We start from the raw sequence: 25,754 nt of genomic DNA, 5'->3' as shown, positions 1-25,754 counted from the left end.
CATTAATTCCAGTTAATGATCAGAAATCCCCCAGCAACATTCATAACATCAGCAGACGTCGCGTGAAACTCGTACGATGATTCTGTTGATGACTGTAATGAATCCGTGACTACTGTAGCATCACGGCACGGCTTCATCTCCGCACGTGTTCTGTTTATTTTCCACCTTGTTCTTTGTTTATTTGCTTTGCCATGTGTCTCTTGTTTTGATTCGTGTACTGTCTCCGCCCCGTCGTGTCATTTTTGGTGTCATTAATAAACGCACCTGTTTTCAGTACCGCTATTGTTTTTGTTCAAATTTAACCTGTGTGTGTGTGTGTGTGTGTGTGTGTGTGTGTGTGTGTGTGTGTGTGTGTGTGTGTGTGTGTGTGTGTGTGTGTGTGTGTCATAGTCTTTGCGAACTGTAACGTTCCCCTGTGTCCACGACGTCGTCGAACCTACCGTTTATCAGATTTTTGTGCCATTTCCTGCCTTTGGTTTGTATTGCATTAGCTTAGCCATAGTTTTGCCTTTGCTAATAAAGAAGAACCTCCTGCATTTGTTACTGTATACAGATCCATACTGTAGCAGTACCACTGTTCTGGAGAGACACTCAGTAGGCACAAACTACTGTAGGCAGACATCTAAGACGAGACACACAGGTCTAGTCCTCTAGCCTTGAATACAGTCTGTAGAAAACACTGTCTGTCAGAACACTGTCACTAGAACACTGCTCGTGGCTGACTATGTGAGCTGAAGTGCTTGTACTTTCTACCGCCTTAGCCTGTTATTTTTAGATAGAATATTATAGATGGCAATAATGCTGCACGGTGTATACACAAGGCGACCTCACAGAGGTGAAAGAACTTGATGGTAAATATAACACTTGGTAAAATAGTTTCATACATCACATAGTTGCACTCTTCAGATTGTGATATATGAACCATCAGTCAGTCAATTAGTGGCTGTCTGGACAAACATATGACATAAATAAATCCTAATAATGAAAAACGTGTTGTTGTTTTTTTGTTATTTAAGACCAAAAAGACAGGGCGTGATGTTATGACCATTCTAATGTTGGCTGCTTTAAAGTTATATAAAGATATTTAGATGAAATATGAAAGAGTTTTTACTGCAGAAATGAATATAATTTTTTTTTAAATGCATTTTTCTGATCAGAAAACATATCTGCTCCCTAAATATTTAGCTATGCAACTTGTCATACATTTCCATTAAGCATTTGGTATGTAATCTTTTGTACTTATTTTTTGAAGCTGCTTTATTGTCTATGGTTGAAGACCATTTTATAGAACTGCCTAATAAAGATAAGTACATTTCCTGAAGAAAATGTGAATGGTGACATCACGTGAATACCCGGTGGGGAGCCAATACTTTTGGAAAAAAGTTGCTACTGAAATAAAACTTTGTCCGGAGTAAGGTCGAGTATGGTGTAAATTGTAAAACTCAAAAACTCAAAAACTTGCCGAGTTATAAACCTCCAAAATTTATAATGGAAGTCTCACTCACTCACTCATTTTCTACCGCTTATCCGAACTACCTCGGGTCACGGGGCGCCTGTGCCTATCTCAGGCATCATCGGGCATCAAGGCAGGATACACCCTGGACGGAGTATAATGGAAGTCTATGGGGGGAAAAAAGCCACTTTGAGCTTCCGTACCGGGAATTCTGGAATTCCGATCTCTTATAAAAGTCATAGAACACCTCTCCTCAATGAGCCAGTCAATTTGAGACCTCATTCATGGGTCTAGGACAAAAGCTGCGGGATAAGTTACGCGCCGAAAGCACCATTAATAACTGTAATACACTGTAATAATAACAAAACTAATTGTAGTGTATATATATATCCATACTGTAGCAGTACCACTGTATATGTATATATATATATATATATATATATATATATATATATATATATACATACATACATAGTCTCAAAGGAGATTTACAGAACATAGAACTAAAGGTTATTATAAATAATAACAAAGATTAATAGAATACAAAATTCAAGATTCGTATTAGATTTCCTTGCCACTGCCACCTGAGTCACCTCAGACAGATCATTGGGGATAAATACAAACACATTTAATATATAATATAATATATATAAATGTATATATTTGTATATATATCATAATTTTTTAGATATCATCAAAAATTCATTTACTTGCTTCTTAACCATTCAGTCTTAGACATCATGTAGACTGTAGAATCCTGCGGTCGACAGTCATACAGTGAAGTTGTATGAAACTGTGCCTCGTGTTCTGTCAGTAGACCCAGTTTGTTTTACATGAGCAGGCTTTTCCTTGAACTTGCACCAAAATATAACAGATAAGAGATTTGCTAATGCCGTGATTTGAAGCACTGTAACCAAATAATTATAATAAGAATAATAATAAATGACACACCCCTGGCAAGGCTCCACACATCCTTGGGGGTTCCTGGAACCTATTTCGAGAACCACGGCACTAGACCGCATTTATTTTTTAATAAGAAATGTTTCCTGAGGCTTCTTTCAAATGGATGTATTACTGCAGCTCACAATGTGGACTATATGACCAAAAGTATGTGGACTTCCCTTTGTAGAGTTCATATTGGACCATGGTGCTGCATGCAAATCGGTGCATTTGCTCATTCAGCCACATGAATAATGATGTGATGCAGTGATGTCATGCAAGGAGGCCTGGCTCGTTGTCATCTTTCCAGTTCATCCCAGTGGGGTTAAAGTCAGGGCTCTGTGCAGCACGCTACAGTATACAAATCAATTCTAGTGCAAAAGCGTCCAATCTTATCCACAAAGGTAAGTTTGTGGGTGCAGGTTTTATCCCAATCATGCAGAAGTCACACCTGATTTCATCTGTTTAATCAGACTTTCAATAGATTCAGTTGTGACTGGCAGGATTGGTATTAGAACCAAGAATGAAATCAAAATCAGGTTGTGTGGTAAGAACTACGTAAACATGTATGGTCAGGTGTCCACATACGTTTGGCCATATAGCGTATACAAAAAAACCGATGCTGAGTTTCTCACGCCTCATTTTAGGATTAGGTTCCCATGGTCCCAGATATAACAACTATTATGTACAACCTACATGACCGACATGTGATTCTGTTTTCTGATTCATACAGACTGCAAGGAGAAGCGGTAGGTTTTGTGGACTGCTATTTTGTTCCTTTTTTCCTCCCCATTTCATCCTTTTTAGCTAATGTAAAAAGCAATCGTGTCAGAGTTCTTCGAACAAGCCGTTCAACCACAGTATCAGAAAAAAAAACATTCTTACATCCAGCCTTGAAAATAAAAAAAAGAAAGAAAAATTTAAACGAGATACCGGTCCTGAATAAATCTGCTTCGTAATGTATACAGCGGATAGAAGGTGCATGTAAATAATTGGTCTCGTCTTTAGCACCAGATCGTTCAGCTGTTCCGCCGGGTCACGCCAAACATGCCGTGTATAAATAAGCACGGCGTTAAATACTTGGTTTCATGTATTTGTCACCTTGCTGATATATTTCCCCATGTATAACTACATTGATGTGTTCAATTAATTATTTAATGCCTATCGTATATTATATTCACCTAGCAGATGCCTTTTACACAAAAAATTCCCCATAGAAACATTTTATGTAATAGCAAGACTGAAATTCCATCAACACCAGATAGCTAGGGATGTACAAACACACACGCACAATTAGAGATAGAAGGGTTTTGGCCGTTTCGGTATCGACGTTCGAGCGCTTTCAGAAAAGCCGAGTCTTCGGGAGTTTCTTTAAGCTTTTGTCAGGAGTGAACGAGTCTGAGAGGTTTGCTTTCACAAGCAAACCGTCCAGGTTGGTGAGCTCATGCTTTAACCTACAATGTTATTATCTTGTAAAATTGTTCCTTGTGGTCACTATAAATCTTTTCATCATTTATCACTAGTCTAAAGCTTTTAATCGTGTAGTCACAGACATGAGCAAGGGCAAAAAAATTTAATTCATTCCCTCATGTTTACTCAGTCTCTCCTTTAACCATTTGTACTTGACAACACTATCCATTATCAAACTCTCTCTATGGCTGAATGTTAGAACATACAGTAGCTCTGCCGTACCAGGTTCCTTTAACCACAGATGCAGACGAATGCCTTCGTCTCCGATCGATTCAGGAGACGTTTCCCTGCTACGGCTTTGCAAAGGAAAACGGTTTCTTTTATAAAACACTGTAATATCCACTGTGCAGGATTAGCTCATTTATTAGTCTAAAATCCTATTGATTTAAAAAATAAATTAGAATTGGATAAGAAACATTAAGGAGTCACCTGATAAATGTATTAATGTCCAATTCCTTGTCGTGATAATCTAGATAGAATTATTGTTATGCACGCAATGATGCACATAATTTAGTTTTGAATCATGAAGCATAAACACACACACACACACACACACATGCAGAGGTGTATGAATAAGTGATAAGACATAATTAAAGAGGAGAATGAAAGTAATGCTGCACCTGCTGCCCTAGTGGTGATTATTGATACTTTAGCTGGGGTCATTCGAACTGGCAGATTCAGCTAAGTCGAATTTATGGGAGCTCTTAAATAGGCTGCGCTTGTCGCCTCCCTCAGATATGTAACGGTGTTATTTCTCCTTAGGGACACAGAAGTATTGGTTTGTTCTTTACACTGCAAGTCAGTGAGAAAATGAGAAATCATTTCCAGAGCAGCTGAAAAGTACGATAAAAAACACTACAGACTTAAGCCCTATTCGGACGGGATTAGTTTTACGTGGGGACGTAGAGTAATGCAATTTTACCTCAGGATGCCTGTAACATTAATTGTCCAATTCGCACGGCACAAGACGTCTCAATAAAACTAGAGGGGTAACTCGCTTTAAGCACCACAGTAACCTCCTTGTCGTCATCGGTGTATGACGTTGCTTCCTGTTTCAAGCCCCTCCATGCTTGCAAAACGCGCCAAATACAGGAAACAGGAAATGACGTAATTTTACCGTACATATTTACAGCAGGTGTATTCGGACGGGATTAGTATTACCTGAGGTAATTTTTCCGGACCTTTTTACAGAAGGTAAAAGTCGCCGTAATCTTTACTGACATTGTCCGTAATGATTACCGAGATGGCACATTCGGACGGGACTAAAATCACAGAGAAGCTCTGGTAATAATTACTTTACCCCCACGTAAAACTAATCCCGTCCGATTAGGGCTTTATTCAGATAGCAGACAAACATAGAAAGTATTTATTCTGATGAGGGTAACATATGGTATAGAGCCTATTCTGGCAATCACAGGGTGTAATCACACGTGCACACACACAGTCAGACTCAGTAACTCTTTTAACATACATTATGTTAATATATACAGTGAGGCTTTGTATCTGTAGCTGCAATGTTTAGATTTGGACAAAGTTAGATGAAAGCTAAAAAAATGTACAGACAGATATAGTTTTCCATCATTTTATGATTACGAAAACTATTAAAGATGCAAAGATGACACCAAGTACACTATATAGCAGTGGTTAAAATTCATTTCTACAGATAAAAACGCAGCGGAAACAGCTGCTTAATTCGCAGAGCTTCTGTCTGGACTACAATGGCCCGCATAGCCTTGAGTTAATTAAAAAACTGCAGATAAACTGAGTAGAACCTACAAATAGCAGTATAATCCAGTTTACAGTGTAAAACTAACGCTGTCTAAATAGGGATTATGACTACGCAGTTTAAACAGCTCAGTCATAAATTGGTAGACCGTGTAAACTCCCAAAGAGCTGGAGGATGCAGCACATAAACATTGTCTACCTTAGCACAACAACTATGTGTCAGAAGGTTTATGAATTGGGCTTGGCAGATGGCAGGTTAATGCCACCTTCTAGAATGCATGGTTTTTCATTTTCACGGTTTGGCCTAGGCTTCTTAGTGCCAATAAATGGTAATGTTAATGCTACAGCATAGACAGACATTTTAGACAACTGACTGCTTCAAATTTGTGGCAACATTTCAGGGAAGGCCTTTTCATGCTCCTGTATAATTGTGCCCCTGTGCACAAAGCAAGGTCCTTGAAAACGAGACAACCTTAACTTTACTGAAAGATAAACAAGATGAACTGGATCATTGATCACTTGTCAGGCCTCCCCGCGTGATATACTGTAAGTCCCCGACATCACTAATGATCTTTTGACTGGGTTGGCGTAAATTCCCAGTGACACTTCGAAATCCTGTAGAAAGTCCTCCTAGAAAAGTGGAGGCTATTATAGCCACAAAAGGGGACCAGTGATTTCGTGCTTCCAAATTTTTGCAAACAATTTAAGGAAGGCCACAAATGGGTGCCCACAAACATTACATCAAAACATTGGAGTCGGAATTCGACATACGGGATGCTGAGTGCAAACTAATTGATGACTAGGCGTTGTAAAAAAACATTGCAGCACACCATTCAGAGCTTTCAAAACAAATCACAGTACATCTTTCGAGCTCATCTGCTTGCGGCAACACACTCGTGTACACAAATGAACAGGGCTCAGGTGCGCTGGTGGTTATTAACCCTCCAGTTACCAAACACCTCCCTACCAGTGCAGACCCATGCTAAACCACGTTTGCCTGCTGCTACAGTACATAGCCCTACTGGCCAACCCAAGACAGAGTTGTCCAGTTTGTAACCGACTCCACCACTTATCAGACAAAAACGTCAGTCACTACTGGCCTGTGTACCACTGTGAACTTTAAAGACCTAACACACGTTACCAAGTGACCTGTTGTGTTCAAACAGAGGGTGAAAGGACAGCTCGTTCTGACATATTATGGAGTCATGAATTCGATGGATAGACACAGCATCTGCCAGAGAATGGAGATGGTGCCACTGACGGGCCAGTCCACTTCATCCTTTCACAGAGACCACAGCAGACACAAAAGGTTAAAGCACATGCAAGTTATTTTATTTGTTTTCATTTGCATTTATTTAGCAATGCAAAACATCTGTGTGGCATTTCAGAAGTCACAGGAATTGTTTCTGTTTGAAATATAGAAAGAAAAATCAGATTTCACATTTTACATTTATTTGACTGTTTGGAACTTAAGGGGCTGGTTTGTTTCTCTTTCATTATTTATATATGACTTAGTTATGAGTCATTCATCGAGAGGACACAAGTCTATTTTCCTCCTTCCTGTATGGCTATAGAGGCACCACCAACTGTGAGCTAATTTACAAAGGAAGGATCACAGTTGGAGACTCGAAGCCTACTCCAAATCTTGATACTCCAATCCAATATTCCAACTCTTTAGATTCCACCTTTTTCTCCAACAAATTATCTGAAAGGTGTCCCATGGTTTACATTGAATCAGAAATGAAAAATGTGGCTTCCTCTAACAAGAAGCTACACTGGGTCATTGTTGGATCTTCCAGCACAACGGTTTCATCCATACCCACATAGAAATGGTCCAATATACACAAAAAGTAATCTTTTGGCAAGGCAATCACTCTGACGTATACTTGACTGAATAGGTGAGTATAACTGAAGACGAGAATCCGCAAGCTATTATATTGATAAGAGCAGTCAGGATCTAACCTTCCTATGACTCATAGGTTGCACAAAGAACATGCAGGAAAAGAAGAATTGAAAGTGCAGGCAACCCAAAATGACCGATTTACTTAAAAATGTTTCTTTTTGGAATTTCTTTTAGATTTTTTTTTCAATCGTCTTTGAATAAATGCCGATTAAGTTTCAATAAAAGATTCGATTTCCTTCGCATTCTCAGTGTTTTTACTTATTGTTCGGTAACGTAAACTGGTACAGTGATTACAGCTCCAGGAAGCAAATATCAGCTGGTGAGGACTGAGAAGAAAAACCTCCAGCATCCAACACAAGGTACAGAAGTGACTATGCTTAAACTGCATGATGTAGTGAAGCCGTGAGCATCAAATATGAAAATCTAACTCTGACGGTGGGCTGGACATCCCATCTGCAGCACTGGAGCCTGATAACAAAAGATCAGCAGCTAGGCACTGTATGCAGTGTTATATAGACAGATGGGATGATCAAATAGTGCCCCAAGGCAGTTAAAGCTTCTGATCTTACATGAAGTAGTTTCACTTGACTGTGCAGTTCAGTGACATGAAGCCTGACGCATATTCTGTGCAGGACAAAGCCATCTACACTACGGATGCAGTCAAGAAATGCGGTCAATAGTAGTCGCATGCTGCTAATATAAACTGTCTAAATCTAGCATGTTAGTAGCTGGGAATGTTTCCGTATTAGCCCTCAAAGGCTTCCTTAATAAGCTGATTTTACGCTGAAAATGAGACTCAGTATCATCATAACAACCTCCTTGAAATACAACAAAACATTTGCCTACAACGAACACCTAAATGTTCTCACATATTGGTCTGGTCTGACAACACTGGCTGCATTTACACCAACCACCACAAGCTTGTACTTTATTCTTAAGATGGCCATCACTATGAACTGTATGTACCGTTATTCAGCAGGTAATGTCTGTTTGAGCGGCGGACGCTACAGCTGAACCCAGAAGAACTGGTGCCACTGCATATTTAAAAAAAATCTATCAACCTTGATGCTTTTGCAGTGGAGAATGTACCCAGGCCAGCGCTGTGTCCAGTGAGAGTTCTCAAGTACTATGTAGGTATGGCTGCCAGCTGTTTGAGTGCTTTGAGAAGCACCAGGGTAAAGAAAGTAATTGCACAGGCATACCTGAACTGAGGTCAAAAAGCCCTTCTTCCATTAAGTGTCATTTGAAGAGCACTACGGCTACCTCCTTTACTAAACTAGTGGTCTCCTGGGCAAAGCTAGTAGTGTCAGTTTTAGCATATACATCTCCCTTCATCCGAATATTGTTTAAAGGCACTTCATGTGCTCGCTGGTGTTCGATATCCTGTAGTTGTTGTTTTTTATTTGTTTGTTTTTTTTTTTTGGTTTTCACTAGATCCAAAGGAAGCCGACATAAGTCAGTCAAGATGGTGAGAGAATGAATCCAAAGCAGTTAGGACCTCCTGGAGGTTGTTTTGCACAAAGCAAACTGGTGCTTCTTCACACTGCTTTTGAACCACACTTAAGATGTATAATATTCCCTTTTATTTACCCATCTTAACCTTCAGGGTTATTGGGAATCTCCTGGTTAAGGTATGCCACTATGACAACACACCAATACATCTTAGGACTAACTGGAAAGATATTTGGAGATGAATACCACACTCATACCACCGGAAGGTGGCAATGTGAACCCTGTAGCATGTGGAGCTCTAAAGTAGACTTGCTGAATTAGCAGACCCCTCAATCCTTGTAGAGTAGCATGTCATTATAGGGGCTGGACATTCATCTTGTCTATAAGCCATGATTTACATTAACATTTACAGCATTTAGCAGACACCCTTATCCAGAGTGACTTACATTTTATCTAATGTTTATACAACTGAGCAATTGAGGGTTAAGGGCCTTGCTCAAGGGCCCAGCAGTGGCAGCTTGGTGGACGTAGGAATCGAACTCACAACCTTCCGATTGGTAGCCCGACACCTTAACCACCAGGCTATTGAAATTGAAATGCATGCCCCAAATCTAACCGTGTGTAGTCATAAAAGCACAGCTTCCAAATGCCTAGAGCATGCTCTACTTCAATGCATGCCCTCTGGTGTGCTGTTAGATTTTATAAACCAAAGAGAGGATACATTCCTTCACTTAATAAACACACTACAGCAAACACACTGTTCTTTGCCATCTGATACACTGCCAATTTTGCCCAGAGGTACACCTCATATGGCCACTCTCAAAAAACTTGGCCATAGCATCAGTAAAGAATCACTGGTGGATGAATGTCACCAGTACATTCACTCCGGAGAACGCTTTACAGCAGTTAGATAGGATTCAAGAGGCTGTGAGTGTGCATAGAAATGACCATTCCATCCACTCATTCTTCAATCACAGGAACATTTCATAGAATTTGATTGCAGAAGGTAACGTTTCTCGAAATGAGGTCCAGAATCCCCAAGTGGACCATAAAGCATAGCCAGACATCTGTGCTGATATCAATTGTAAACGCTGTGGAACTCACAATCTGTGGTTTGTCTATGGAACATATAGGAGTAAAAAAAATACTATGGCTTCAATGAATAGGCAGAATATTACTGAACAAATCTGAATAATGGATGTATTAATGAATTGTTCCTAAAATAAAGACATACTGAGAGGGTCTGTGTGAGACCGGCTTCAGAAAATTTCAGAAAGTGGGTCGCTAGCTGCAAAACATTGGAGAACCCCTGGTATATTGGGTATCGACACTCATTGGAAATTAAATAAAATAAAAATAAAAATAAACCTGATCTTTAATGGACCAGAACCACTAATTAGGGAAATCGATAGTAGTACAGTTGCCTCAATCCACCCGTGTAATTCTCTGTGATTTATACCAACCTGCTGAACAATCACACACAAACTCTCATACTGTATAATACCTGGTTAGTAATGGTCCTCTGGAGACCAGTTTCCATTAATGGATGGGATACAGTGGTATAATAATTGTGCATACAATATTCTTAGTAGCTTTGTATACTTATAAAAGCGACTGTTATCTTGTAAAATTTATCTTCATTTAGCATTCGCATACATCTGTTTACATAGCACACGATCGCGAGATGCTTTCGCCAGTGATTATGTGATTCTAGATCGGATTATATGAATGGGAAGAGCTGACAGACAGATGCAATAAAACTTCCCTTTGATATTACCTACATTATCAAAGCATTCATGTTGCATCTGAAAACATCAGGCTTTGGCCTTTTCATTTAGAGAAACGCACCGGAAATGCAGAAAGGCTTTTAACAGAGACGTGAGAGAACACAGCTAATTAGAAAAAAAGTAATGGTGAGCTGCTCTAATGCGCGATGCTTTCAACAAAGCAAATGTTAAGCACAAAATGAGTGCGATGAAAACAATCAAGCAAAGCAGACACAACAGCTTCAAGCTCGCTAATGAGTCGTGATTGTTGCTCGCAGACACAAACTTCTGCATTTACAATAAGCAATCTGCAACGTGACCGTCCTCTAATCTTTCAGAAATTACATTTCACATACTTAATTACAAAAGCTTTTAATGACAGAATATATTACCATAAACACTGCCCAAGACTTGCATGCTTATGTCCCTTAATATTTCCATCCAATGTTCATTTTTGCCCTCTATCATTACTTCCACAAACATGGTTATGATTTCTCTGTTTCCCATGTTTGGAAAACATGGTGTAACCCCAGTAGAGTACTACAGACGTCATCATTCTCATCGCATCATCGATAAAATTTCCTTACGGTTTCACTGTCAAGCTCGCTTCCTCGCTAACTCCTTCACATTCAGTTACCAATTTACCCTAATCAGTGTAACGGTAGATCCGGAAGCTATCCAGGGAAACCTAGGAATGAGGCAGGAATAATACATCACTGTGCAATATACATGCTTAGGGAGAATTTATCCTAGTAAATCCACCTACTTGCATATTTTGAGGAGTGGGAGGAAAACGGAGAACCCGGAAGAAACCCATGCAGACACAGGGAGAACATTCACATAAACTCTGCTCGAGTCACTCAAGTTCAGAATCAAATCTGTGAGCCTGGACCTGTGAGGTGGAACAGCTACACTGCACCATTGCAACACACTCCAGTATAATCAAGCCATGTTATACTGTATTATGGCAAGTCAAGTATGGTACTGCTGCCTACACCACACCCTTGTAGAGCATCAAATGTAACCTTAGCAAGAACAGGCTCTGCTTCCAGTCGTCTCCTGCAGTATTTTTCATAGCCATGCTCAATTCCAGCATCAGTAATGTCTGGTTCAGCCTCGGTCAACTTGCATGCCCGACAGACAGGCTTTAAACTAGCCTTGACAGCCTACATAAAAAATTCTCAAAATGGATTTTATCAAGAATTTAAAGGAGGATTTGACTTTCCTTAAATGCTCTGTGGCATGCACTCTAGCTAATATGATGTATCATGAGCAGGACTGCAACCTTTTATGCCAGTAAACACTGATGAAAGTAAAAACCTACTATACAGGCTTAGTGTACATGCCTTGTATACCATTCATTAGAAGCTTCTGAAATTCATAAAGCTTTCTTGTTGTGCCCAGTGTGAACACTGTGGTACAACTCGTGCCATCCGATCCACAGGCAAACGGTTCCTCAGTCCAAGAGGACAGATGTAAAGGTTCCATTGTATAAACAGAGACTGGACTACAGGGCAGTGAGCAACAACACCATGGTATGCCATAGGTAGACTGCTGCTACTTGTTCATCACCATGCACGTTCACCAGTTCTCCCAGTTTTAATGGTTCCATCCCATGTAGAGTCTCCAAACACCTTTCCAGTAAATGTGTTGAGTTCTCAGGATATCAGTACAAGGAAAGTAAAAATCATGTAGCGGACATTAACCGAACAAGATTCTCAAAACCCTTGAGTAAGTCAACCCCAAGTTAAGAGGTAAATAAAGCACTTAAATAATGCTTAGTTTTTTTTCTTGTGTTTTTTTTTACTCCTAAGAGTCAGTACCTACATACAAAGTAAACAATAATAATTTAGAGGTCTCTTTAATGCCACATGATAAATCGAACTTATTGTAAAACTTAAGGAAGCATAAGGAAGATCATCATTATCATTTATATTCAATCATTATCATTAGCAAGAAACAATTCCTTGCACTTCTACAGCATTCCTAAACATATCCAGGACACATTTGACATTTCTGCATCATTTGGTCACATAAGAGAACCAAACAGAGTTTAAGAGGGTAGGAAAAAACTGCCATATCATCAGATATGATCCAAGGCCGGTAGGCAAAAGTATCGGCACTGTGGACCTGCCTAATGCTCAGAATGTCCATGACAGTACACACACAAATGATTGTGTGTAATTATGGTGGGCAGTTAAGAAATGGTCGTTTGAGTCTTTTTTTTTTTTATAAATGGCATATCACCAGTAAATATATAGTTAAACAGTTTTCTGAAATTGCTAGACTCAATCGAATAGACCATCCCCGATGTCCCTGTTCAAGTGAATCAAGTAATACACTTTTCAGGTAAAAGAAACAAATATGTGCCCATTAGTGACACGTTTTTCTAATTATCAGTGGTACCTTTGATTTTGTAGTTAGGATTCAAGCACCTGTGTATGTACAGTATGTGTGTGTGTGTGTGTGTGTACAGAAATACCCTGTTGTGGATTAGGGTTAAGTTAGACAGTTTGGTTTATTGGCTTATCTATTCTTATTCTTTTGCTGTTCTATTTCTCAGGCAGGAAAGACTGGGTGAAAGAATGGAGCCAGCGCTGGTGGGAAAACATATTTGTTTCTGGCGCGATGCACGACTCGCGAGTCACCTGCGAGTGACGTACTTCCGTTTGGGAGGAGTATAGCGCTGACGTATGTGGCTTGAACAACCACATGCAATTACACCTGTCCAGTTTCATCTGAAATGCGTCCCAGACCTCCTCCTGAAGTGGTTTGAGCGATCGGATTTATATCCGTCTCGAAAACATTTTCAGAGGGCATTTAGACCTGGTCTTTTTACCATCGGATAGCTATCGGATCACAGAAAACGCATGAAGTGACCAGGAGTAAAAACCCCCTTAAACTGGATCAGGGAGGAGTCAGTATAGAAAGGCTACAATACAGGTGATCTGATCCTGTTCCTAGCAATGAGATATAGTATATACGTAGTTAAATTCTGTACTAACTGTACCTGTGGTCAGATGGCTTGTACTGTATGTTTTTTTCATACAGTTACATACAGTTTTTCATACAGTTTTTCATAAAGTTATCCAAAGCTGCTCTTGACAACAGAGTAATCCTGGGACGTTTGATTGGCGTTGTTATTTTCATCATCATGCTTTTGATATCTTAAAGACACTCATCGAGACTTTGACTGAGCACAAATCATCAGGTGTCAAAGGAAGCCGAAAGAAGAGAACCAGGCCTAGTATTGATCTTTGGGAAAGACCACAGCCAATGGCTGCAATTAGAAGTAGAAAAGAAGCTGGAAACATTAATAGACTACTACTTAAGGGTATGCATGTGCTGTAGGCACTCAATAAAGATCTTGTGATTCACGGTGTTAAGAGCAGCACTGAGATCTAACACGATTAGATAACAGGTTACCAGACAACAGTGAGCAACAGATCATTTGTTACCTTAAACAGAACAGGCTCTGTACAATGATGAGGTTATAAATCAGACAGGGAAAAGAAAAATTCCACAGCATTACAAAAAAAAAAAAAAACACAAAAAAAAACCCAACATTTCTCCCAGCAATAGATTAATTTTACGTATAAAACATTAACAAAAGCCCTTACAAGTTAGAAATGAAAGAAAGTCATGTTAGAAACCTGGGGGACTGAGTGCAAAATGAATTGTATTATAAAGCCCTCTAGTCCTGTGATGCTTTATTGTAGTATTAGTTGTATTTCAGTGCCCTGAGATCCCTTACACATACTCTATATCATTAGAACAAATGGATCTGAAATTCACTCACTGTCTCTTGTCTGTCCTCCATACCACAGTCACTACTTTTCATCATAAGCACACTTCCAGGTTGTAATGACTTGAATGATTACAGCACTGAAAGAAAAAAGAAGAAAAAAAACACCGTGTCAATAAGAGAGGACCTGTGAACAAGTTACAGTTCGATGACGGTATTCATTTAAGCTTAAACGCAAACAAGATTATACTCAGGCCTACTTTGTGTAAGCTCTAAAACTGTATACACATACTCATTTTAAATGTACTGGTATATGTTATGGCTAGAACACAGCAACTTTCTGAATCATTTGGGACATGAAAGAACCAAACGGGGGTCGGGGTGGGGGGGGGGGGAGTTTGCATGTCATAAGATGCAGACAAAGGAGTCAGAACTGTGGAGCTGCCTATTCTCAGATCCTTAACAATTTCTAACGCTCTCATCTGGTGTTCTTGACACCTGACAGAGTGATACATGACAGCACACACACGCACGCACACACGCACACACACACACACGCACACGCACGAATTATGATATGCAACAAGATGTAAGATGTGTCTCATAAAATTCCTGCTCCTTCCCATCAGCATGCCTTTGACAGATAGATTGTAAAGATGCACTAAGGTTTTCACACAGGCTTCAATATGTCAATATGTTTAAACTATATGATATCAGCTAAATCTATACAGTATATAACCCTATTTTTTGACCCTGTTTGCGAACGATTGACACCAGTGTCAACATAGAGGATCTTGATTTAAATAAATAAATGAATAAATAAAAACAACACTACCACCACCAGATATTAACATGTCACTTTTACACTCTTACTGCTGGCTCAGTGGTGCATAAGTATGTATACAGTATATACTATGTACAGTATATAGTATATATAAATGGATACATGTAAATATAGCAGCATGATATTTTTTCTAATGTGTTGACATGGAAAATCTTCTTCTATAGAAGCCTCTTCGTCGAACAGATTCAATTGGCAGGGGGAAAAAAAAAAAGCTGGAAGTTAATGTAATAATGTAGAATGTTTCTTCAGCCTGATATATTAAGATAAATGAAAGGGAGCTGAAATTACAGAAGGCACACAGCTGCTTGTCATACTACAATGTCAAAATGCAACATCAGCTTCCTGACATCATCATTCATCACTTAGGCATCGTGACCCTGTCCTTGTAAAGTCTGTAATAAATGTCTCATGCTGCCGTCCTAGAAGAATCGAGTCAGTGCGGAAGATACGATAGCAAATAAATATTACCATTGGAGTGTAAAGTGTCCCGATCAGCAACAGCTGATGTAAAATCTTCATAGGTAAAATATATGACCGGGGGGGTTGTCTTTGACATTTCTATTTCCGACTATTCTGGGAGAAAATGTATAAAAATAAGCAGGAAAAGCAAGTTTTTTTGGTTTTAATGCCACTCAAGCTCAGTACATACTAATATCGAGTTAAATTATTTTTCAGATTCACATATTGTCATTGTGGTTTTAAATGAAAGGACCTGTAATATTTGAAACTGTCATTGATTACCAGCTTATAATGTGTAATGAATGCTTATTCAATTCGATTCCTTGGCCAGTCCAAAGCCATGCTGTATAGGCATGTCTAAATTGTGAGTGTGTGTGTGTGTGTGTGAGTGTGTTTGATTGTGCCCTGTATAGGTTGTGAGCCCCCTCGAGAGGGTCTGCTACCTTGCACACTGAGCCCCCTGGAATAGGCTCCATGACCCCGTGACCCTGTGTAGGATAAGCGATGGGTACGGAAAATTAACGGATGGAGGAAAAGGCCTATGAAGCCGTTCATGTCATTCAAAAAATGTTATTGATTTTGTTCCTGGCTGCAATTGATTTGATATTGAATCATAGTGACAAAGAATGATCCCATAAAAAGTATTACCATGTGAAGCCTGGTGAATGAATTGGTGTTCTTCTGTCTAGTAGATCTATCATCAGCATATCCCTCTTTGATGATCTTTCACAAAGATGCTGCTACAGGCTTCATTTACTGTTCCTACTGAAACACAGCCAGATGTTCCTTCCATCAGCGAACCCTTTTTTTAAAAAAAAACTCTCAAATCTTTTACCAGCTGGATCCATAAAGTCGACTGGTCAGCATTTCGACAGAAATGGAACGGAGATGATTGCGCTTTAGTTTTAATCTTAGTCCGAGTGTGCGTTATGAAATCTTGAGTGCTGCACCTGTCTGGGGACAATTAACTTTCCACCTGCATATTACTGAACCAGGGATATTTACGGTATTTTGTACGGCTCTCTAGTTTGTTTTTCACTTGAATATTGTTGTCCTGGAGAAACATCCAAACCCTCGTCTCATCATCACCGTGATTGCTATTTGCTGTATGAAATCTTCCCAACCGATTGTTCTGACACCAGGTACAAACTGCATATTTGAAGCATTTCTGTATCTTTTTCGGCATTATATACTTATTAGGAACATATAAAAAAAACTACAGGGACTACGGTAACTTCTGCTCGACGTTAGCTTCAGTTTCTGATTCGCTGACAAGAAGTGCACTTTTAATTATCGCAATTGCTATCAACCTTTAAAGGCAAGATAAATGGGCTCTGTGTACTTTGTAAGAGTAAGCCAGAGCTTTCAGCAGATCTTGGCCTATTTAAAAGATAAAACTCTGGATCTGGCCAATGCATGCAGATGTCTACAATGCACTAAAGCGATTTGAAAAGGCTGATCTTAAGAGTAATCATGTTATTCACTTGATCCCAGAGCTCTGGCTTTAACAGTGGGATAGAAGAAGTGAAACATGGGGCATATAAAACGAAAGCTACTGGCAATGTTCTAGCATCACATACAGTTATTTTTTCCTTCTTTAAACTGATGTAAAACATTCTATACTAAAGTGTAAACAGTGCTATGAAAGACATGATCAAATCCAGACAAAAGAACAGAGCAAAATCCAGCACTTTGATTGAGGTGTGTTACAGGGCGCTATTAATTAAGGCACAATTATACGCTGTCACAGCAGCTCTACTCTAGTTTATCATTTTATGTAAACAGAAAAATGAAACAGAACATTTTTTTTCCATTACACTGTACAAGCAAATGAGTAATCGAGTAAGAACAGCTGAGGTGAAAAGCTTTCATACTGTACACTCAGACTAAAGACATTCAAACTCCACACGTTTCGTGTTAGGATACGAATCCTGTGTTAAGTTAATTAGGGTACGTAAGTGAGCGTGTGATTAAACAAGAAAGTAAGTAAACAAGCAAGTAAGCGTGTGAGCTAGCTAGGAAATAGGTGCGTTAGCAAATAAGCAAAAGAGCAAACAAGTGAGAGACAAAACAAGAATGCGAGCAAGTAAGCTAACGTGCGAGTAAGCAGGTAAATATGCACATGAGTGAATGCGTGAATGATAGAACAAATGAACCAATGAATGAATGAATGAAAGAAAGAAAGTATAAATCATATGTCTGGCTTAGCTTGCTCTTTGCTTCTGCTTGCAAAGCCTAATTAAATTGCCTTGGCAGTCTTAATGTGTTCGGGAAGCAAAGACAGGATTCGGGCCAAAACCCACTTTAATAGGTCAGAGATTTAATTAATATGAGGCTATAATACAAGCTTGTGCTTTTGTGCATAAAACTGAATAAAAAGTGAAAATTAACATTAAAGTCAGCAAATCTTTAGCTAAGTGCCAGAATAGTGCAAGAATTTCTACCAGCTTCTTTATTTGCTGGGGTTTCTTAACCCGCACGTAACATGTGCACTCTTACTTTATCGTATTTAAAATAGGCTATTTATTTTCACACGAATAAAGTAATATTCTGCTGATTTTTCACAGTTAATAGCATAAACCCCAGAAGACATCCTTTGCAATTGCATGTGAAGAATCCCAGCCATCTAAAACAGTGATTCTCAGAGTGGGGTCCGAGCCCCCTGAGCGGTCTGTGAAGCATTTTATTTCCCTTCAAATTTTGTTACAGTAGTGAAATTCAAATCCCATCATTATCAACGTTATAATATTAGTTATTAGATTAATGATCCTATTTGACTTGTCGTTTAATCGAAGGAGATTAGTTCAGACCTGAATGACTGAAAAACAAACATAACACCAACTTGGACCTTAAGGGGTTTATGAATAAAAAATAGCCAGATAATTATCATACATCATCCACTATTAAATATTGAGCCTAATATATGATTAGTTTGATTATGTTCAGGTCTGTGGTTTGGTTTTTGGGGTGTAAAAAAAGATAAATAATAAAACAATTTAAAAAAAAAAGCCCTGATCCTGTTCATGTCGAATCGAATGGAGTAGGAAGTTTTGAACTGTGTGACAACCCTTCAATAGCTCTATAGAATTGGAGACAAATAACTGGTTTCACGTCTATGGACCACGGTGTGATCTTGTGATGTCACACATGTGAATCGCACTATATACAGTATATATATATATATATCAATGTGCGGTAAAACTAATGAAGCACCTCAGATTAGTGGCAAAATGTCCAAGAACGCTTCAAGGCGTCATTGGATTACTGCAGAACTTCTAAGAGGTTGTGAGTAAAAGTACTTATGTGGCTTTATTATGATCTTACAACCCGGTTACAGGAATTCTTCCATGCAGATGAGCTTCAGGAACACTGAAGGAGCTGACACTGCAAAAACATCTGTATTGTAAAGGCTCATTAACTCATAAGACCAGAAGATGAACTAGTGGTGAATCTTCAGTTGGGATTTTTATTTATTTATTTATTTATTTTGAGACCAGAACATTTACAAAACTGCAATTTTCCTTCTGATTTTACATGGGAGCATGCAGCCCTGACAAATTTAGGTTTACAAAACATTCATTTAAAAAAATAATAATAATAAATCCAGGCCATCTCAGTATATAGCGCAATCGCGATGCACATATTACGCACATTAATCATTTTCAAGTTTGATATTAAACATTTCTCAACACACAGTATTGAGTCAATGTCAAACATTAACGGCGCGTGTTTACAGTACATTGGATAAGTCAAATGAAAAAAAAAAAAGGCTTCGAATGGAAAGATCATGTGTTGTGTCTGGAGTCGTTTTAGATTTTGTGGGCGCAGCAAAATATGGTTTAATTCCAGCATATTTCCAATACAATTGCTAAAATGTACTGATCTCTTAAAAACTCTTCAACAAGTCGTAGTGTGATCTGTAGGTGGCGCTGTGACTTAATTCTGCATCTTCCACCACAATAATAAAAACAAGTAAAACCTTTAAACTGGATATGTATCTGGCTGTAACTATGTTTCCGATGCATAATAAATAACAATAAAGGCATAAAAGAAGTTGTTTGTCTTCTGCGAATCCGCTTTAACGTGACGTTTTACAGGTGTACAGACGTAAAAGATTTATGTCATATCATAATAACCAAATGAGTTTCATAACGCTGACAACACAACACAACACAACCCAACACACGGCGTACTGACATAATCCTTATAGATCACTTGCAGCAATGTGTCTTCTTAAGCTGTAATGAAAACAAAGGTGATTATAAAGGGACAAAAAAAAAAACAGCTTACCGTTCTTACTGATCCCGGTATGACTAACAACTCTAAAGAGCAAAACAGTCTACCCTGTTACTCCAACACTGAGGACATACCTACAGAAATCCTGGCCTTTGCTTGTATAGCTCCAAGCTGTATGCTCTTACGCACAGATATAAAGTGAGGATGGTGTGTAACCGCCCACTCCAAACCAGCTGAGCTGGCTTTGACTAACACAGTCTGGGCAATGGAACACAAACACTGTATATTGAATGGCTCATTCAGGCTCTAATCATCTGGAATCCCACATGCGACTCACTCACACTACTGTTTGCGTAATTACATCAGCGCCACGCCTTACATGGGTTTAAACTTACTTGGCTTTCAGTGGGACTTGCTTAGACTGGTTTAGGCACAAGCCTGTTGCAATGCCAAATCAAAGAGAAAAAATACTACACGTGATCAACTTCACACCTTTAAAGCATTATGGAAAGAGCAGAGGTCTAAAAGACAGCCGGCCTGAACACGACACTGGCTGTTCGAATGCACATTTCCGTGTAATCAAAGTTATGCAAATCGTTCAGAGAAGTAAAAAAGAAAAACATACAGATGCACATAGCAGAAAGATGATAATAATACACTACCTACGTGACCTAAATGTCAGTTCTAATTCATACTTCTTTTTGTTTTGTTTTTTTATGGGTTAAAATGTATTTCCTGCATTCCCCAGACTGAGATCTGTATACAATTAGAAATATTTATTATTAGGAAAAAACATTCTCAGGAAATGTGCTGCGACGTTTCATATACATCCAAATTTAATTAGAGGGTTATATGAGACTAGAAAAAAATAGGAATAAAAAAGGTGTTGGCGGTTATTTACCCAGTAAAGACAAGATAAACAGTGTGTGTTTGGGTTATTTTCCAGCTCCATTCGTCCCTCCCAGGGACCTGACGCTGATGAACTACTGTACAATGTGAAGCATTTAATGTTACGGAAGAGTGTTGGAAAAGCAAAGAGCTGAAATTTAATCTATGTTAATGTGCAAACGCTCTACCTGGTCAACGAATGAAACTGAAAAAGTTATTGTAATGTTATTGCACATTCTAACCCCAGTCATAAAGAACATGCTTAGTTTTATATCAGAATTACTAGTTAAATAAACTGATAAAATTGACAGACATAATAACGACTGATAGACTAGAACGAGATGAGATGTTCTATTGACTCTCGTAGGCTGACCACACACTCATGGACCACGTACCACCCATGCTTATCCTTGTGCCACCCTGATGGTTGAACTGACAATTACAGCGTTGTCCGACCGGACCGGCACATAATGTCTCTTTTTGATGTACCACCAGCAATCCCTTCGATTCTGACCTTACATCAGTAGACCACATGCTCCAGAGTAATGACTTCCTTGATGCAAAGCAGAGACTGCAGGGTGGTTTTAGCCACATCAAACAAATCAGAACATATCAACAATGCTTATAATGCTGCATATAGACCAAGTTAGTAGAACTTTGTCTCATATCCTGGCCCATGTGTTCCCACAAAAGGTGTGTGAAGTCAATCAGGACTAACATATGAAAGATTGGCACATGATACAAATATCGCACCCAGTGCAATACCATAAATCCTCACCTGAGAATCATTGATGCATCTGCACTTAGGACTTCGACAGCATATGGACAAACCCCACCTGCTTGTTATTTATCATATTAGCACAACACAACACCCCATCCAAGCCTACTCAGGCTGCCACCATCATTAGAGGGGCTGTCACAGCTAGTTTAAAGCCATCTGTGCCTGTGAGCTGGCAAAGGATGACCCAGACCCTTTTCTCACATGGTGATGAGAATGGACTTAAAAATGGTGGCTGGTCTGGTAGGACATTATCAGCCTGGAAACAGCCAGCTGTAGACACACTATTGTTACACTCCGCTGATAAGGAGTGAGATGGATAGCTGATTTCAGCCATGCCATATTTGTTTCCAAATCATGGACTTGTTTACATAGTAACTCATAGTAACTGAGACTTAAAATTAAATCACTTTGGTCGCCTTAGTCAAGCTTGCTAGTCTCTGCGGTATACAGTTATACACTATGAACACAACTCTTTTTCCCTTTAGCTTGCACATTAAAAATAAAAGCTTTGTGACAATGTCCACTCTTAAACATTCTAGATAAAACACTTTAATTTGATCCTAATTATTTTCTGTGCATCTTGTTACTGGAAATAAGTGACTGGATCTAGCAAGCTGTTTAGGCTGAGCAACCCATGCCAGATTCAAAACCGCCAGCCAAGAGCATTGTGTCGACATAGTCATCACCATGCAGTCGATACAGCTCATGTCCAAGTCAGACACAGCTTCCGTGAGATGGCCAGTCCCAGAAAGAACATAGCTGCTGCCTGTTTTTTTTGGCTTCAAAGAGATTCAGCCACTGGAAGCAGGAATACAAGGCTGTTTTCTAGCATGGTAATTCATGTCTGTCTACTTGCTACAGTATTGCCTGAACTTAAGGAGAAATCTGACCCAAGAGTACAGAAAAAAATGGTATTTTTTGTGGAGAGAAAACCAACTCTAACCAAAAAAGGTAGAAATCGCTATAAATTCACATTGTTTTAAAGTCTTATGCCAGCTATACTATGAAAACTATCATAGATTTTTGCCAAAGCCACATCTGCTTCATGTTGTCGTGTGTTTCAGCGTGCAGTAGTATGAAAATGTGAAGCCCTAACAGCATCTAGTGTTGTCCTAAATGTCCTAAATATCTTAAATGCTGACTTAGGGATGTGCAGTAGTGTGTGTGTGTTTTCTGGGTCTCAGAGTTTTTGTTTGTTTTGAAAAGCAGGCTGTAAAATGTGGCTTCCAAACCAATGTAGTGCTATAATGAGCACAAAGGAAGTGAGTATAATGAGATAAATGAAAGAGAGAGAGAGAGAGAGAGAGAGAGAGAGAGAGAGAGAGAGAGAGAGAGAGAGAGAGAGAGAGAGAGAGAGAGAGAGAGAGATTGCAGATATATAACAGATTATATATAGTTTGAGCTTGTTAGCTAGCTTGGGGTACTTAAAGGACAATGACAGTACAGTATGTAGTATAGACTTATAGTATTACAGTACCTAGTGATGTACTTTATTACATATTTAACGTTTATAGTTTGGGGTTTCAGAAATTCAGAAAAATCCCAAGCTGAGGGCTGAGTTTAGGAGGAAGACAAGGACCATGGTGACAGCTCATCCAGAGACCGAGGCTTAATTACGATGCTGTCAAAATAGCTTTGTGTTCATCTATCCCACATAAACACACACTCATCTATCTACCTCTAAGTAAGAGATCACCAAAACACAAACCTTGCAAATGTAGGTTTTATTGATCTGCTGGTTCGTTCATCCATTTGGCAATAAAACAAGAATTTTGTTTAGTTTATCATTTTCCACCTTTTAATGAGTGAAGACTCATACAGCATCTGTGCAACTGTCATGTACAACAGTGGATCTGGAAAATATGTGGATTTTTTTTTTTTTTGTATAATACATATACATACTGTATATATTTGACAGTTAAACACCTCTAGTTTAAATACAAATACTCCGACACCAACAAAGATTTATAAATAGATAAAAAAAAACCCTGCCAAAATACAATTCTGCCAAAAGATGTCTAAAACCTGGCCAAATAAGACTGCTTTCCTTTTGTTAGCATTTGGTGAAGCATTTGGATGCAAGTGTGCATAATCAATTCTGTTTGCAATGATCGGTGGCCAAAACGTCTGTGATGCACCTGTAATTGTCACATCATCGCCGTTATAAAAACAAATAAATGTGCTTATAAACGCTGTTCATGTGAGACTTTTACCATGTCATTGACCTCGTTCAAATTTGAGATTTTTTGAAAACAGAACTAATCAGAGATTATTTCAGCACTGGTGTAAGTGTGAAGTTATCAGTCGAGTAAATGGTGATGATGGGGAGTGACATTTTCCTCAGGGAATAAGATGGACATAAATGAGAAATGTATTCTTTATTTAATTTAGATTTGTATAGAAATAGCTAGTGTATTTTGCATGCGGTTGAGTGACCTAATATACTGTACACAAATATGCAGACAGAATTTAAAAAACAATCTTCCTTCTCCCAAACATCCTACTGCCATTTTTTAAATCAATGTTTCTTCATCTTTGCCAAATTGAAATAAAAAAATCTACTATAATTTAGTAACAGGAAGAACAACAAGAAGTAAGAAGAAGCGTTCGAATGTCCACTGACATAAAATGTAAGCATCCATGTATTAATGTAGTGTATAACTGTGTTTAATCAGGTCTGAGCATTAAACAAGTTCCACTTTTACATTATTAAAGTAGTTATATCACCGCCTACGTTTACGGCTCATAAGAAATTCCAGCTCAGGTTTTTCAACATTTTCCTAAACGAACCGACTCAATGGAATGAGTTTTTTTCTCGAGTCGACTCTCGGCGTTCAATAAATAAGCCGATTTGTTGGTGAATCGTCCAACTAGCGATACCAATTTTGTATTATTTGTCAAGAAATGAAGCGACTTTTTCATTGTCTTTGGTTGTTTTTAGGTGATTAACAAAAAATATACAATGGGAAAACACACATTGTACTAAAATAATTATGCAAATTGCCAAACTTCCCCGTGCCCTGAGTCCCGTGAGCTGAAGCTTGTGCGCGATTATGCCTTGCGCATGCGCATATACAGCAAAGGGGATTAAGACGTGATTCTTATATAGCATATAAGCACATATTTAATATATTTATACAGCTATGGAGCTTTTTATACACATAAGTAGACCTGAATTAAGTGTGTTTTCTTATTTGGCCACTATTTGTGAAAAAGTGAGGCTTTTGCGGGTGTTTTTGGCGATTTCCACAGGGACGAGTTTGTGAACGCTGTGTGTTCACAACAAGAAATTAAGAAATTAGTCTGTTAGCTTGCATGCTAAAATTTTGCATGCTGCACAACGTATTCATTGAAAATTAATAATACATTCTTAATAATTATTACATAATAGGTAGCTGACTATTAAGTTATGTAACTTTTATGCCCATTTGCCAAAAAACAAAAAACACTCACCACCCCGCTGTTCTCAGTGGGTCATTTACTTTTGTCTGGCTTAAACCAATCAAAGAGCCACTAGCTAGCAGGCTAAGTCGTCTTCTGAACGAGCTAGCTAGCTAAGATAAATTTAGATAAAATAAATTAAAAAATTTTTATAATTCACTAGAAATAATGTACGCTCTTTTCACTCTACAGTGTAGCGATAAATGAAGCGGGGAGGAAAATGAAGGAAAAACAAAAAATATTTTCAAACAAGTACATTTTTAATTCAAGCGGCAAACTTCTGTTGCGTGTGCAGGGCGGCTAAGATGCCATATCTATCTTTATTTAGTTATTTCTATTTAGTTATTTCTATTTTTCTAGTTTTCAACTTTTGAAAGAGATCAGTGTTTAAGGGACCTGCAGTCTAAAATATCCTTAAGGAAGTACACTGTAGTCAACAATTTTTAGGATAAAGTAATGCTAATTTGCATATTAATTTATGTGTGATGATATAAATGAATATAATTAGTGATTTGCATATCAGAAAGTTTAACATGAACGACTTTATTAAGACGCAATAAATAGAACAGTATAGTGATAGATTTGGAACGGTTGAGAACGTAGATTATAGTATAGTGCTTTCCACCACAAACTATGATAAAGTAGTAACAAA

The 25,754-nt window shown here is 38.5% G+C and overlaps 1 protein-coding gene across 3 annotated transcripts in view; it reads right to left on the bottom strand.

Moving 5' to 3' along the window:
• The window catches only part of LOC113638365 (cAMP-specific 3',5'-cyclic phosphodiesterase 4D-like), a 149,514-nt gene extending 124,346 nt beyond the window's left edge, over window positions 1-25,168 (bottom strand). The window contains exons 1-2 of one of the 3 annotated variants that reach the window (XM_027139440.2): window positions 25,115-25,168; window positions 14,508-14,593 (exon numbers count right to left, since the gene is read on the bottom strand). In XM_027139440.2, the coding sequence (XP_026995241.2) occupies window positions 14,508-14,552 (45 nt within the window). In that variant the 5' untranslated portion in view covers window positions 14,553-14,593; window positions 25,115-25,168. Of the gene's footprint in view, window positions 1-14,507; window positions 14,594-20,046; window positions 20,166-25,114 lie in introns of those variants that run through there. The other 2 variants (XM_027139437.2, XM_027139436.2) reach the window with 2 other exon arrangements.
• Between the last annotated feature and the right edge of the window lie 586 nt (window positions 25,169-25,754).

This window comes from Tachysurus fulvidraco, chromosome 20, assembly GCF_022655615.1.
Source record: "Tachysurus fulvidraco isolate hzauxx_2018 chromosome 20, HZAU_PFXX_2.0, whole genome shotgun sequence".
Lineage (NCBI taxonomy): Eukaryota > Metazoa > Chordata > Actinopteri > Siluriformes > Bagridae > Tachysurus > Tachysurus fulvidraco.
The sequence above is the reverse complement of the archived record's forward strand: the minus strand, read 5'-3'. Positions and strand labels throughout refer to the sequence as shown.